Here is a 16,948-nt window from a genome sequence, read left to right as displayed (position 1 = left end):
ACAATGTGAAATGTGTGTGAAATATGAAAAATTTGTTACGTTTAAGTTATCAAAATCATATTAAATATTCACATATTCCTCCCTGTATAAAGAGTGGAGCAAGTTCAGCAGTAATTATTACACAAAATATTCACTGTTACATATGCAAAATATTGTTTTGTTACAGTTATGGCAAATTTGCCATAGCTGCTATATTTAGCCGTTGATGTAAATCTGACGCAAAAATGAAAATCCTCTAGGTCGTCCTTTGACTTTCCTATTTAAATGATGAAATTCCAGATACTGATCATACGTTTACAGCAGAATCACAAACAGAAGCACTGCATCATTACATCTGATGATCTAGAGGCAATATCCACATTCTACTAAATAAATTGAAATCATTGAAATGTATTTCTCTATCTGCAGACTGACACACATCCAGATGTTCCTGCCTACAGAGTTTAGACTGTGCAAAGCTATTCTGTAAACACTGACATCATTTTCCATTCTTTTCAGATTGTGGATTCCTTTCTCACGGCACATTAAATTCATGAAATGAGGCCTGTCGTGATGACAGATATTGTTCTTGTGTTAGCACAGAAAAGGTGTTTGCTTAAACCTGACATTTTCATTACAGTGTCCACTTCCACTGCTATGTCTGCTTCAATAAACATTTAATGGACTCTCATGAAGCCATGCGAAATTACATTCAAACTAATGAAGCGAGGGTTTGATTTGAGAATAACAGCCGGCATCTAATGAATCATTCATTTGTAATATGGGCTTGGAAATGAAAATGAAATCATAAGAAAGTAAAAGCTTGTTGTCTCTCTTCATCTGGACCATGAATTGGAAACAGCTGATCAGTGATAGATGACTGTAAATGTGTTGTATAAATACCTTTCAAGTACATTAATAAAGCACTATGTTATACATATGGTCATCTATCTGCTCACATTACTCTGCGGCTTCCAGAGCGACCCCTCACACCTACCTCCATCCCAAACCCTACGCTGTCCCACCTAACACGATTCCACCCACATCTGCATGCACACACACACACACACACACACGCACACACACACAGTCTAAGTGCATTATTATCTTACGTCACATCAAACATTAATGAAGCAGCACTTGACACAGAGATACAGAGACAGAATGGAAGATTAAATTTGCATAAAAGCAAGAAGTAAAACTAAATGAGGAAAGGTGGAGGAATAGTTAGTGCCATGAATTCATAATGACTCCATCCTGCTGAGGTGATCTCTGAGGTGCAGCGAAACATAGACGGCATATCTCAGGGTTGTTTAATTGCGGTTTTTCGAATAAGATTGACTTTGAGGACATAAAATATACTTGATAGGGATGGAAAGGAGCATGGTGCTAAAAAACAGCACAGGATCAAATGACCCTTTGTCATGAGACACTTATCTGTTGTAGTGCTGAAATCACAGAGTCTCATCAGTCCTCTGCTCTCATCAGCAGCTCTGATGAATCTGAACACGAGCAGTCCTGGATCAGAGTTCAGTATCAAGCCAATGCAGCTGGAGCAAGGCATGTTTTCTATGATTTGGCAGAGACCAAAATGAAGCTAAAATGAGAGGGAAGGCTAGACTTAAATTCATTAGTTCAACATAAACATCACAATGAATGCTAATGTGCCTCTGGGTCTGCTGGATGTGAAAGTAAGCAGCTGTTTGCAAATGCATCATCCATAACAAGTTCAGTCTATGAGCCCTGTGTATGGTGCCTGTGTGTCTGGCAGCTTGTTTAGATGTTTCTGCCCCCTAGTGGCCAAATGTTGATTCATGAAGCTTCAAGTTGCTATGTACTCAGGGACAGGGACAACAATTTTATTGCACTGTATATGTGGTCTGTTGAGTCAGCATTAGGCCGTACAGTTTATTGGGTGTTACTCTGGGAAGCAGAGATGGGAGGCTTACGTGTCACATGGGTAAAAAGCTCTTAAGAGAATAATTGTGTCAATAACTTTATTTCTTAAAGACTCTTTCAGGACAAACAAGGATCTCCCATTAAACAGTCAGTTAAAGACTGACAGTGACAACGATGCATTGAATGACACATCTCACATTTAGAGTGGCACCCAGATTTACTTAGACTCTGAACTAATATTTGAATCATTTGGACATTAATTAAACTGGATTGTAAAACTTCTTTTGTAAAAATTGTTATTTTGGCTCTTTTTTTTTAACCTTTAATTGATAGAGACAGCAGAGATAAAGGCAGGACATGCAAAGAGAGAGAAGGGTCTGACCAGGGGACATTGCAGTCAGGTATGCAACTTAACCAACTGAGCCACCAGGACACCTTCATCTTCGAGCATCTAAATTCCAAGTAAGTCGAAACATATTTGTAATTTCTAAAACTCAAACATAAATCAAAACATTCAATTTCACAGATGTGCTTACAAATTCCAAATGCATGATTCAAATTCAGGCCATAGATTTGGGCGTGAATACTTATGTGTACAGGTGTGTGTGTGTGTGTGTGTGTGTGTGTGTGTGTGTGTGTGCGCGCACACACACCTGTAGGCCTGGGGAAGTGTGTTTTGTATGTGCGTGTAAGAATTTGTTTCTTTGTGTGCCATTCCAAGCCAAACCAAGGTGTCTGCTGTCAGAAAGTCATGTCAGACCACTTAATAATTCACAGCACCTGTTTCCAGGGAAACACTGACAGAAGTTCATGGTCATACACAAACACCTTTTGCCTTCTGCTCTCTTTGTGCCTCCACAGGAAGACACACTAATGTTCAGTGTGAATATTTTGTTTAAATATTTTCCGAAAGAGCTGCAAAAGTGACTAATGGCGTAAGAGAAGGTGACACCCTGAACTGCATCACACATCCCTCTTGGTTACAGTGATTTTTAGGTGAAATGAGTGTGGAAATGTCCCACAGTAACCACAGAGACGACAATTCAGTGCCTTCCTCCCACAAACTCTTATTCAAATTCAGCTGAGGTGAACTTACAGCAGGCTACGCTTTAAGTAAGGAACGACATGTCTTCAAGTTTTTCAGAGATTTCCGGTGATTTAGTTTGGTGCAGAGTTAAGATGATATGCATTTGTAAAAGCATTTGCTTCATCGTTGAGCTGAAATAACTGCTGTTAGAAATCAAGCCGGTGAAAACAGGGAAGAACCATGGACTCCTGGTTACCCATAACATGTTTTAATGCAGAGAAATGTGGAAGAGAAACTGATTAAATGAATAGAGAACCATAACAAATGCATAAGGACATAGCACAGTGTGTTAGAGAGCACTCTCCAGCACCATCATGAAAACACCAAATGAGGGGATATCTTTTAGAAGAATGGTGGTCATCCCTCCATTAGGGTTTTGGAGACTGAGAGTCTATGCAAAGGAGTGCTGGAGCTGTTCTGTAACTTCGTGTTGGCCAACCACCTTATTAATTCATCACTCATCTCAGGATCTATGGGGAGCTGTAAGGTATCCCATTTGTTTCTGTTCAGGGATGTTAATATGTGGAACTTCTTACCCATCACATCACTAAAACTCAAGACACTCACATGCTCACAAGTTTGTTTGAGACTCAGTGTGGGTTCATACATCTGATAAAGTGGAAGTGACAGTGATAGATGTCAAAATCCTTCCAAAAGCTGCTTTTGATTTTGATTGGCCTTTAAATACATTTGTATGTTGCATTGGTCCACGCTGCATACTTCTAACTAATTCTGCTTTCTCTGCATTGCACTGCAGTGCAGGGTGACACCCAAAGATGGTCAGCAATGTCAAATTAATAATTAAGCTATGATACATTCTTAGAAACAACTCGGTGTGTGCAAATTTACTTGAGGGGCACGAAAATCTGAAATAGAGTATGTAACGAGTAGATAATGCGTAGTTTTTTATGTAATATATGCACCTGATTCTCAGTCAAAGACAACTATTTAACTAGTCATTAATTTTGTTTGCTTCTTCCCCTGAAAAGGGATTATTTTCAAGCTCTAGTTCCTTGGAGACCCCACAGCTGCCATACCGACCTGCTGGGTCCTGAGGTGGTTTGCAGAATATGAGAGCATAAAAAACACATTTCTACCAGCAGACACTGGTTTGTCTGAAGGGCTCAAAAGCTAAAAATGTTGGGAAACACTGCTTTAGGAGATAAGTTCACTATTTTCACGTGTGCCTTAAGAAAATAATCACATGCCTGTATGTAGTGCATATTATTAGTATTTCCTTTCTGTAATAATTCCTCCTCTTCCTACTGACTTTTCCTAATATGCTTCCAGTGTAAGTAATTTGCGTTTAAGGCAGTCTGACTTCATCTGTACCTGACATTTTCAACCTATCCATTAAGTATTACCAGGCCACAAATAGTTTCTAATTTGTCCACCAGGTGGACCTATTTCACTGTGGAAATGCTGCCCTGATGGAGTCAAACACAGCCCTGGACAATGGCTCACTCAGGGGGACGCAGGTGTCCAAAATACTGCCTAAAGCCAGCATAAGGCAAACATACCCAGAGCTAGACAATGCCACATTTGTCTTCTGAAGTCATCTCTGCTTCCTGCAGGTTTATAACCTTGCTAATGTTACGTGGGGAAGCTGGCGTTGCTCTGCAAGTCTTGCCTGCAGCGGATCCAGTGCAGCGTCAGGTGGCTCACTGCCACAGTCCAACAGGGACAGACATCGTCAAGGCATCTGACTGTGAAGAAATGTGACAAATTAGCCCCCTGTTGTTGTCACCCCCCCCCCGTCCATGATCTCCAAACCCTCCATCCCAACAACCTGCGCCACACTAATCAGCATAATGAATTCCTCCAGCATGCCTGGCTTAATGGAATCAATTGCTTGCAGAGGAAGAAAAGATTTGGCAAGAAAACAAGCAGCCCAAAGAAATTTACCGGGATGGTAACAGAGAGAACAGTATGGCAAACCTATGCACTGTGTCTGAGTATTAATACAGAAACACGATGATGATAAACTATGAATTAATTCTTTGTTATTTGTGAAAGATGCCATAAAGTGACAGAAGAGAGAAGAGATAAAAGGAAAGCATAATAAAGAGGTGATGTGAAAGTGTGTGTGTGTGTGTGTGTGTGTGTGTGTGTGTGTGTGTGTGTGTGTGTGCAAGCACTCAGGCTTGTTTCCCTTCGCCACCCGTGTGCATGATGTGTGTATATTTCTACATTAATGAGCAGGCTAGAGATTTTCATTAAGGCCCCATTAGTACCTCTTTTTCCCTCCGGGCCCCATCTCACTACCACGCTCTCATTCATTCCTCTGATGCAATAACCATAGAGAGGCAGACAGCGAGTGGCAGCATACATGGCTCAGTGTCACAGGAATTAAGTAAAGTGAAATATGTCTGGCACCACTTTTGGAGTAAACTGACTCTTTTGAACTCGCCCATCAAATGGGGTTTTCAGAAAACCACATCAGCTTGAAATGAGGCAGAAAGGCAAAGTGGTGAGAAGTAAATTATGAAATATGATTGTTCATTAAATAAACATTTGCACATTAGGCATGTTAAGTTAAGAGCTAAATGTCTGAATTATCCAAAACAAACAGATCATATGGGATTGAGTGCTGGTCTAAAGGTTTTCTTGACTGACATCTGTGCACTAGCCTGGCTATTATCCAAACACTGCTGACAAGCATGGCTGGGCAAACTTTTAAAAACCTTTCAAGCAGGCATGCGATCAAACTGGAGCACTCTTCAAAACACTGTGGAAGTGCAGCAACTCCACAGCAAGTCAACTGGCAGCAGATCTTATCCCAGGAAAGTATGTTTTCAATCTCGGTCTTTCCAATCCAGCGCACATCTTAGACAGAGATGAGTTTGAAAAATTTGGCTGGCGTGAAAAATCTTTCTTTTGAACATCACTAAAAATAACAAGCGTGTTTCACCACAGGGGTTGACAGCTTCTAGTGGATGTTGCTGTGCTTTCATTACAGAACATTAGAGGGCAGTGGCTTTACATAAAGCACCAAAGCCACTTCCAGATCAGCCAGAGCCCCTTAAAATACATCGGAGAGGGGCACAGCTCTCAGTAGTTAGTGTTAACAAGTCTCTCTGTGCAGCCTGCTGTGTGTTTCACCTTCATGCTGCCTTAGCCTTATTTGCTGCATAATTCTCAGTACTCATCATTTGCTCCCTTACTGCTGAAACTTTGAGAGAGGTGGATAGCAGCAGTCTGCTGGTGCAGTGAGAGTGAAAGAGAAAGAAAGAAAAGATGGACAATTTGTGTCTGTGCTGACTGTTCAAAGTCAAATAGAGTAAAATATTTCCTGTCAGACAATTTGGGACAGAAGGGAGAAGACAAGAGAGGGGGAGGAAACGGAGTGTGTAAACCCAAATGGAGGTGCAGGAATGTCAGCGGTGGTCGACAGATCCTGTCGGCGTGTTAAGACAAATATTGTTTGAAACAGTATGCCCGCTCACAGAAAACAGAGCACCGATAAAGAGGATCACATGAGTTAATGCTGTGGTTCACAAGGACGTTTGTCACAAAGTACAGTAGTTAGTCACACAGCCCACAGCATTAATCTAAGGAATCCTGGTGTCTTGGGAATCTGTCTAGACATGCCTTACATTTTGATCAGTGGCTGCTTTCCGTCAAATCCGTCTTCAGTGTCAGGATTAGGATGAATCTCACCATTACGTCTGCATTGTTATGCGCCCACATTATGCCGTGCCCAGATTCCTGCTGAAACATGCGGCGTGATGACAGAACAAACATAAAAGGTAGAAAGGAACAGAATCTGTGTGTTGAAATCAATTCATTGTTACCATAGACAGAACATCCTGCGCATGCTGTGAAAGTTAAACCAAGTATTCTCATTGCTGCATCTGAATAGATTTTTCACATACTTGCACTTTGATACTTGAAAAGACAAGAATTATTGTGTTATTGTGGTTGTGTCTAAATCTGGAGGTTTTCATCATCTTGCTTTTATCCCAGTTCACTGTAAGACAAAGAGGTTTCTTACAAGGAGAATGTAGTAATCACTTTAGACGGCGTCACTGAAAGGTGAAAGGTGGAAATTCATCATGAAATGGTGACATTCAGGGTGTCACATTGGCTCATATGTACAGTAACTACAAAGGACATTATATTAAGCTCCATTTTTAACAGGTTTATAATTTGTTACTAAGTCATGTTTAATAAATCATCTATTAATCCATTACGGTCAATAAGAACACATGTCGGGTTGTGGTGTTTGTTCCTTTCTGTTTGGTAGTAAACCTATAATAACTGTTGCAAAGTTTTTAATACATGGTTGATAAGTTCTTAATTAATGAAACACAGTTCAGGTAGTCTGCAGCTTAAATTTGCACAATTGCCACAATGAATCCATTAGTTACAACTTGTAAATGCTTGAGTGCTGCATCAAGTAATTCAGTATTTCTACTTGATTAGCATAGTCTAGTGTGCTTTCCACCCCTGCTTGTAGAGCTTTTCCACACACACTGAGATGCTGAGATGAATGCAAAGTCAGTCACTTACACACACACACACACACACACACACACACACACACACACACCGACCTTTCTTACGTCATTTGAGTACTAAGACAAACTGTACAGTAGTGGGACACAGTGCAGTGGTTTATCAGTCTTTGATTGCCTGACACAAAGGTGCAAGGGGGTAAGAGAACACACTGAGAGGAAGGCATGCCATGTGGCCTTGACTGATGAGAGCTATCAGCTCTCATCAGGCCCAGGATCAGAACAGAGTACACATGCATGAACACAACACACAAGAAGATGCACACACACACTGATGAATAAATGAACAAATAAATGTGCATTTGTCAAATAACATATATTTAGTTGTTTAAAGTGTCCTGTGGGAAACAGTGAAGAGCAAGAGGGCTATTCAGCAGGTTTGAGGTTCCCCCACAAGTATGGTAGGGCCAGATTCAGGACCAATTACACATAAATGCAACTGAAACTGGCAAATTCTTCATAGCAGAGCAGTCTTGTCCCTGGTACGATGTGGAACTCAGAGCACAAAGAACAACATGTACTGTACTAACAGACCTCAGTCCAGGACAAAAGATCACTCTGAGTCTGAGATCAAAGAAATCAACTTGACCGACTTCACCTTCAGCTGTGCTTAGCATGTGAGTCTTCGGAGGGACAGGGTTGTGTGTTTAAGTGTGTGTGTGCATGTCTGTATATGTGTGCGTGAAAGTGAGAAATGAACTAAACAAAGACACACACCGTCATTGATGTGAAGCAGCTGCCCATTCAATCACGTACGACTACAGAGCGGAAATTTCAGTTTTGGACCTGAAACTTCAGTCCCACATGGGCCACCTAACTGCAAGAAAAGTGACAGCAGCAGTCATTTGGAACCGCAAGTCCACATGTGTGGAACTGGTTGGTGCTCCCCCTGTGGAGAGTCTGCAGCCTGATAAACATCAGTGAGTGAGGCTGAGAGTGAATTACAATTCAAATCCATCAGAGAGAGAGTTATAGCCAATATACGTACAATTATTATGTCATTATTGTATCTTTAAAGTTATACTGTGCTGGATTTTCATGAAAACAATGTGTAGACTTAGACAAAAGAAATGCCTCTTAATCATCATTTATGACCCTACAAGTGTATGGTGAGGTATTTTATGTATATATTTTTCTTAGCCAAAGCAGGAAATCGTACACAAAATCCCTTTAAAGTTGCATTAACTAAGTTTTTGCCACTTGGGGGCAGCAGAACAAAACTGAGGTATCATCACTTTATAAAGCGGTTATGCTCAATGTGTTAGAAAACAGTTGACTTTTTACACGTCCGGCAGGCACAGAGAAACATAAGCTTTCATTTGGACTCATATTTATGGTCACCTGAAGTCCAACAGTTACTCTCCTTATAGTTCTGTTTTGGTCCTCATCAAATTCCGAGAAAAATATAGCTGCTAAATGCTCCATTATGTTCACCTACTAGCTGCTAATCTTGTGTCTGCTATTTGGTGCTGGCCAGGTGGCACCAGGTGGATTTATCAAACCTTTTCAACTGAAAACAGCTGCCTGCCGAGGCTGGAAATCAGTTTGATGAGCGTACTGAAAGTAAACCAAAAGATTAATGCGCGTAGACCTGCAGACGAGTAAACTGAAAGATGCCAAAATGCTCTTTAGACATGATAGCTTTCTGTTTGCTCATCACTCCAGGCGGCCTGTTTCACATTATTCATCGTCTTTTGATCCATTGTTAATGTAAAAATATCCCTTAGTGCAGTTTTAAATAAACTAAAATAGTAATATTTTAAGAGCAGCTGCAGTGGAACTGTTGCACTTGCTGGGTGGATACACATGACATGAAAACTTCATGCAGAGTAAATATTTTGAGCTGACTGAAGTCAACATGTACTGGCATGCATATGATTAAAGGAGAGGGCAGAGGAGAGGACTGTTAGGAGAAACAAAGAGACATATCAGAAGAACTGACAAGCGTGTGACACAGCACAATGAGCATGACGAGGGTGCAGCACTACCACCCAGTTACGCCTTTAGTGTGTCTCAGATACATCAGAATTTGACAAAGTGGACCTGCAGACATATCAATGAAATGATTTGATCTGATCTACATGGGAGGGTCTTGAAACGGGCTATCTTAAGTCACCTGTCATTCCTTTCCACATCAGCAGATTCCTAAAGATACTAACTCACGATGGCAAAGCAAGCGCAGGCAAGTGAAGAGGTTAGTAAGCGATGAAAGGAAGCTGGTAGTCATAAAGGCAATGACGCAGGTGAACACACAGAATGATGCAGGAGAGATGAAAAGAGTCTTGTCCCACTTGTGCATTTCAAATGAAATTGGAAAAACCTTGAGAGCATTATCAGAAGAACAATCTGTGCACAAATAGCGTCTTTATCAAAAAACAGTGTGCGTGCGTGCGTGCGTGCGTGTGTGGAAATGTATTAATTTCAGTGTGAGGACAAAAACAGAGTCACAATGCAGGCTCTCATCTCCCATGTGGGGACAAAAAGCTTTTCCCCACATGGGAAATGATTAAATATAATGGTTAAAGCTTGTTTTATAGTTAGTGTAATGCCTTTTATTATACATGTAGCGATTAGATTGAATGTCCAGAAAATTAAAGTCAGCAAACACGGTGTCCTCCCAAGTGACAACGACATTTTGTGAGCGTGTATGTGTGAAAAAAGAGAACATTTGATCATCCAGCTTTGCTCCAATATTGCGGCCGCTTCCCTTGGGTACACTTCGCTAATGCCTTATCACACAATGTATTTCATACTGAGTCACATAAATCACTGAAGTGACTGCAAAAGAGCGCTAATACCGGCAACATGAAGCTGTGAAGAACAAGAAAAGTTCAGTGTTTGGACACATTCAAAACCTTATTTTCCCCTGTCCAGTTCATCATAGATAACAAAAACAACTAGAAAAACTCCCGAGCTGTCTGCATCAGCCTGGAAATATGGGCTAAGTTGGCACTTTTAACCGTTTTCCTCTTCTTATCTCTCTGTCCATCTCCTCTGTTCCTCTTCTTGCTGCCTCATGACCGCCACAAACCTCAGTCTGAAAGTCCCTCTCCCTGAGTGACAGCACTAAGGTTATTAATGTGTGTGTGTAGTATTTCTGACTCCTTGCCTGTGTGGTTGTGTTTGTGTGTTTCTGTACTTTAGTGTCACATTGTGTGCGTGTGTGTGTGTGTGTGTTCATGTGTGCTGACAGCGGACTATGAGGATAACTGGACAGCCTGTCCGTTGCTGATAGGACAGTCACTCCCCTGACAATTCCTGAAGGGGGGTGCTGATAGGACAGCCCGTCTGAGCGACCTTGATCGAACCAAGGAACCTTCAAACGCCTAACAATCGCACATCAGTTGAATTTAACTGTAACACGGAGCGATTTCTCAAACTAGTGACAAACTTGCTGTTCTGTGTGATTCACAAGCATATGTGAACAAAATGCAGAACTGCTTGTTAGTCATGGTGTTTTGCTTCCTTGCGATTCTCTGGAACATGTTATTCGTGTCCTGGAAGCGCTAGAAAACAGTTGACGTTAATTGAGCAAAGCCACAAGGCTGTCACTCAAAGCTCTGATGATGAATCACATCTAAAGTATGGACAGACATGTTCTTTTCAGAAATAAATTCCACTCAGGTGCAATTAAAAGCACATCTTTCTAGTCAGCGGGGTATCTACATGTCACCAGAGGTATTATATTTTTGTATTTCTTTCAGTTCAGTTTTCGGAGAAGGTCTGCGTCAGTTTTTTTAATAGTTAGTTTTGGTTTCAGTTCTGTTAAGATATGTAAATATTTTTCCATGGAAAGATTTAAGAAGTTCAGAATAGGTATTATAATACAAACACAACTCTTTGTCAAGGCAATTGACTCACAGTCATGTTGTCATCCCAGTCTCAATAAACATATGACCAATAGTTTTGTAAGCACATGACATTGTATCAGTTATGATTAGTTAGTTATGATACTTCAAGCACTTAGTTTAGTTTCGGGTAAATGTACAAACCTTGAGTGACAAGCAATGCGCATGTTGCTACTTGATGCGTGTGTGTGTGTGTCTGTGTAATCCTGTTTGGCACTGGCTGCTTCCTCTGCAAAATACTACAACACCTGACGAGTGATGCAGAGTGCATGTGGGTCTGTGTGAGTGTGTCTGTGTTTGCACACATGCGCCTATTTTTGTTTAATACCTGTGTCACCCTGGGCACAGTGCAATTAAAATCCAATACTCTCCAGGAGTCCATAACATGCTGGGTTTACTGACAGTGAACAGAGCTCAAATGGCCAACAGAGAAGGGGCGAGGGGGTATATTTGAAAAGCACAGCAACAAAATGATGGAAAATATGATCACAGAGGTTGCACTGCCGGCAAATGTGAACATCCTTTAGATGCATTGACAGGCAGCTACTTTGAAAACTGCTGTCAGTTCACCATCACAGATATTCAAACGATATACACACAGATGGAAATCCCTCAGTGGGGAATCAAGCTGTTCATTATCAGAAGCAATCAAACATGGATGGTATGACGAGGTGACACTAAAATAGGCTTGCGTAAGTGTTTATCTTTTAAGTTTAGAGTAGATAATGACAAAGGCACTGTCATGACAGCATGTGCAGCGATGAAGGCTACAGGCACGATGTGGTTTGGGAGCATTAAAGATAGTGTAGAAGTGTAGTTTCCCAGTCATACCATATGTAGGCGTCATCTAAAATGTCTCTTTCACCTGCTCACATGCTACATAACCATATGGTAAAGTGTTCTGTACCCAGATACATATTATAACACATCAGCAATGCAGCTTAGCATAGATTGCATGAATACCATCGGCCACTGATAACAATGATGACAAGTCCTCGTCTGGCAGACTCCCTTTGCTTCCACTTAAATTAGGTCATTTACTCTCTGCAGTGACAGACTCCGCTTGCTTTCCTCTCACTTTAATGCTAATTTTCACTTTTAGACCCAACATCCACATGTGTTTACAGAGTTAATTGCACTTACAGGGGTGACCCTCGGATGAACTTTGGTGTTAAACATTAAAGAGGGCATAAGCATGAGGCCGTATTTGATCCATTTACTCTGTTTGCAGAGTAGATGGATCAAAGTGAAAGGTATTTTTATTGGGCTAGATAGTGAGCCATGTCACCATACTGTAAAAAAGTATATAGGCTTATGAAACCCTAGAGGAAGCAGGGTTTTACTGTTAAAGAATCAAACACTGGTGCTAGTGATGTCCTTAATCGCATGTACAGATGTCTGTAGGCTAAATTGGAAACTTTTTGCAGATGCACTGTTTGAAAGGCAGTCCAGTGACTGTGAAGCAGGTCCTGTCAATAAGATGACTGATTAACATTTTATCGAAACAACAATAATTTGTAACCTAGATGTTTAAAAAAAAACCTCCCAAATGCACGATTACAATAAGGATACTGTGAAATTCCTCTTTCGCTCTGGCTTAAAGGTTACATTTAATGCTACTAAGCGCAACCTATATTAATGAATTCATATTTTATACAATGATATGTAACCTTACCAACCATAGTTACATTCAAATAGTGATTAAATCTTATGCTGCATCTTCAGCTAGAGCAGATACTTTTATTTTATGTGCTCTACGTATTACAAACACACTGATCTCACTTTGTAGTGTCCGGATGACACAAAATGTTCCCAAAGAGAGGTCCAGGGACCTTCAGGAGATCCCAACCCCCAAATTAACACTATCTTGTGAACCATAAACACCATGACCTTTTAAGTGCAGCTTTGCTAATTAGAATTGGTAATATTCAAAAGATGTCTGAGAGAGCGCCATTTATTATCCTAAATGTAAATTACTGTCTGCAATAACTGGAGTAAAAACCTGGTAGCTCAGTATAATGAGTCCCGAAAACAATATATATCACAACGGATTTCGCTGTAAGCGCTCTCTAACTACAAAGTGCGTTGGATTGGATTAAAAGCTGTTGACAGCCCTATGAGTAAGTACGCTGAAAAGTACTACACATCACTTCATCACACTGTTCACCTGAACCTGCGCCCTGGAGCCATCTCGGCGCCACTGACAGCAAGTGCCGCTGACAGGGTCACTTCTAAACGCCGCCCTGACGGAGGAGGCAACGACTCAGTGGACCGGGAACTTCACAAGGCTGCTTCACTGCCTCACTGTATGTCATAGGCTGTATAAATATGGGATCCCCCCCTGCGGATCACACACTTGACCAATTGCGCTGCGCAAGAGTCTGATGGCTTATTTGAATTCCGCGATCCTCTGTGGGTAGATGTGGTACAGTACAGTAGGTAGTTGTAGTGAAGGGTCTGCGCGTGAGTGTGTGTATGTGTGTGTGTGTGTGTCTGTGTGAATGAGCACTCCTAGAATAGAAAGCCAAAGGAAGAAGAAGAAGAAGGAGAAGGAGAGGAGGAGAGGCGGGATCGGTGTGTGCCTTGTTGAAATCCAGGGTGAAGCAAATAGATAGTGTGTAACAGATCCATCAGCTCTTCGCGCTCCCTTTGTGGATTTGATGGATGTTTGATCAGTGGATGTGATGCCCATATATATCATCGACCGAAAATTTCCGGACACATCTGGTAAGTCATTCACGCAGCCGGAGCGCTTCTTATAACGCGGTGCCATCTGTGTGCGTCTCTCCCTGTGTGTGTGTGTGTGTGTCTATGCGTATACGCGCGCGAGTGCAGAATTATTTGCGTGTGCGCGCGCGCGTGCCGGCTTGGTGACACGGGTCAGCGTGCACCAGTTGATCATGCCAGCTCCCTTGGAATTCCGTGCAACAGGAGATGAGGAGCTGGCACGCATCTAACTGCGTCTCGCTCAGCTGCAAATCACTGTGCGTGCTGCAGCTGAATATTTTTATCACTGGAGTTTTAACACCGAGTTGTATTTGGTCATACGAGAAAACACTTTAGTCCATTATTTCACTAAGTTTACTTGGTGGTTTTGGTTCATTGTATGCCAGTTGAAGGGCATTGGTGATATTTTAAGTTGTTATATCCCTTTAAAAAGTTATTTTTCTTATTCCATTCATGCTGCTATCAGGAAAACCATTAGGAAAGCAATTTAAGAGGTGGGCTTCATTTCAGCTAGATCACAGCACCTTTGGGCATCATGTCTCCTCCCTCAAAAATGATTTTAAAGTGATTTTAGTCTTCAGTGACTGTACGGCAACGGCAACTACAGGCCCAGTGCTGAACTCACCTCCCAGAGAAGGTGTTATTTTAAGTTAAAGTAGGCCACATTCCTGTACTTATTCAAACTCAATTAAGCACATGACATGTTCATGGCTCACATTTGTTAAAAAGTGACTTTGTGCAAGTAGTGTCATGTTGACTTGTGTGTGTGTGTGCGTGTGTGCGTGCGTGTGTCTGCAGACACATGGGTGTTTTCAGGTGTCTAAGTGAATGATGGGTTTAATTTTGAAGGGGTTTGTGAGGTCTCACAAGACATGGGAACTTTTTATGTTTTAGATATATCATGACAGACATACAGAGATTGGAGAACAAGAGAAAGAGCGAGTTTTGAGTTTGGGTACTCCTTATCTTAAAAATGCAGAAACGTCAGCACAGACCTTCAAAAACACACTCAGAAAAGCCATCAGAGCTACAGTATGAGAACAGCCACTGTGTCCTACGACAAGAGCAGGAACATCAGAGCTGGAACAGCAGCTCACCTTACAAATAACACACACGTTAGGCCTTCCTCCCTCACCGAGCAAACATCCGTAAAGGCATCAATGTCATGTGTGTACTATGCCGGCAGGCTCCATAATTGATCCAGAAGCAATGAAGCAATTCAAACTGTCATGTAAAGTAACACAGCAGTAAGCATCATCTATGAGTGATAATGCATGAGAGGGACATACAGTAAGCGGTACTTAAGATTCATACATCAGCACACTGGAGTCACTTAAACATGATTTACCTCTCAGTGTCCCACTTTGTTTATACGACTTCCTTCCCCCCACCCCTCGCTCTTTTGCACATTCCTTCACTCCGTCTTCATGTCCCTTTTCCTTTTAAATAAATTTCGCAGGCATCTCATTTCTTGGCATGCAACGTGTACGGCCTCTCCAACGCTGACATGCACACATGGTTTTATTAGAGTTGTGGGACTGCTGTCACAGTGATGCATTTTTTTCTCAGAAAAAGAAAAAAAGTTTGCTTTTGTTAAGTTTAAGTTTCTGCCGCCTCCTGCAGCCAGAGACAGGTTGACAGGAAATTTTGATTGACAACTCGTGTCATCCTACTGTCGATCTGATCTCTTTGATCACTCATTTCACTCCATGTTTTCAGATGCCTTTATCCAGATAACTGTTGAACCACGTCCATCAAACACAAACACTGCAGGGAAAAGTATCCATTACCACCCTGTAGTAAATCTCATGACCTAAAGTGTTGTCATGCATGCTGTAGTGCTGCTGTGGAGTTGGAAAAGCAGCCTGTCGGGAGCTGTGGTTGGTGTATACAGTAATGGCCAACTGCCAGGCTGGATAATGACTGTAACTGAGCCAGTTTACTGTACATTGCTCCATTGTTTAGTCATGAAGAAGAATGATAGGGGATTTGACATTCAGCAGGACTGTGGTTATGTGCAAGCGTGATGCACGCGTGTGTGTGTGTGTACAGGAGGTGATGTTGTGCGTCAGTAGCTGTCTACTTGTTCAAAGGAAGTTAAGAGACTTTGTCCTTTGGTCGAGCTGCACTCTCATCTCGGCCAGCGTGCACAGAGACCCACCCATCTGCAAAGGCGCTTCATGACACCAGCCTGTAAAAGTGTGTGAGAGAGCATGGCTGTGGACGAGTGTGTGTTTGTGCAGTGATTGCATGAGTGTGTGTTTTTGTGCTGTCGGTAAGGGATTAAGGATTAATTGCCTTCAGAGATAGACTTAACTGCTTGTTACATGAACTTTGTAAAGTTCCCACTCGGCCCCAGAGCGGAAAACAGCACTTTATAGTAAGGAGAAGAGGAAAGGTCTCTCTTGTTTTCCATTCTTCTGAAGTGTGAGTTTCTTTTTTATTTTTTATTTTTGTCTGGAGTGTACTGCCACCAGAGGGTAAGAACTTCCATTGTTCTCACCTTTTTCTCCAGACTGCATTTTTTTTCTTTTTTGTTAAAAAACTACTGTTTGTTTTTTTCTCATTTGTTTTCTTATCTCCGTCGTGTGTCTGTTATCTCCCTTTTACTTTTGCATTTTCTTTCTTTGCCTTGTGACTTAATTGAATGTTTCCTTATTAAATTAGTATAATTTCAGCTGGAACTGGTGTGTTGCCAAAGTGGCAAAATCCTCACATTTGAGAAAGTGTAACTATGTGTTATATAGAGAAAGTTCCCATTTTTTTCCTTCTGTTTAGGACAGCAATTCATGATTATTTCCATTACCAAATAATCTACCCATTCATTTTTCAGTGAATCCATTAATTGATTAGTGTAATGTGAGAAAATAGTAAAAGAAATGATTCAATTT

The 16,948-nt window shown here is 41.4% G+C and overlaps 1 protein-coding gene across 2 annotated transcripts in view; it reads left to right on the top strand.

Moving 5' to 3' along the window:
* Window positions 1–13,762: 13,762 nt before the first annotated feature.
* Window positions 13,763–16,948, top strand: part of LOC143323871 (neprilysin-like) — a 31,280-nt gene continuing 28,094 nt past the window's right edge. The window contains exon 1 of one of the 2 annotated variants that reach the window (XM_076736020.1): window positions 13,763–14,057. In XM_076736020.1, coding sequence (XP_076592135.1) covers window positions 14,015–14,057 — 43 coding nt within the window. In that variant the 5' untranslated portion in view covers window positions 13,763–14,014. Of the gene's footprint in view, window positions 14,058–16,514; window positions 16,538–16,948 lie in introns of those variants that run through there. The other variant, XM_076736021.1, reaches the window with a different exon arrangement.

Source organism: Chaetodon auriga, chromosome 7 (assembly GCF_051107435.1).
Source record: "Chaetodon auriga isolate fChaAug3 chromosome 7, fChaAug3.hap1, whole genome shotgun sequence".
NCBI classification, from domain to species: domain Eukaryota; kingdom Metazoa; phylum Chordata; class Actinopteri; order Chaetodontiformes; family Chaetodontidae; genus Chaetodon; species Chaetodon auriga.
Note: the sequence above shows the minus strand (reverse complement) of the source record. Positions and strands in the feature narration are given on the sequence as shown.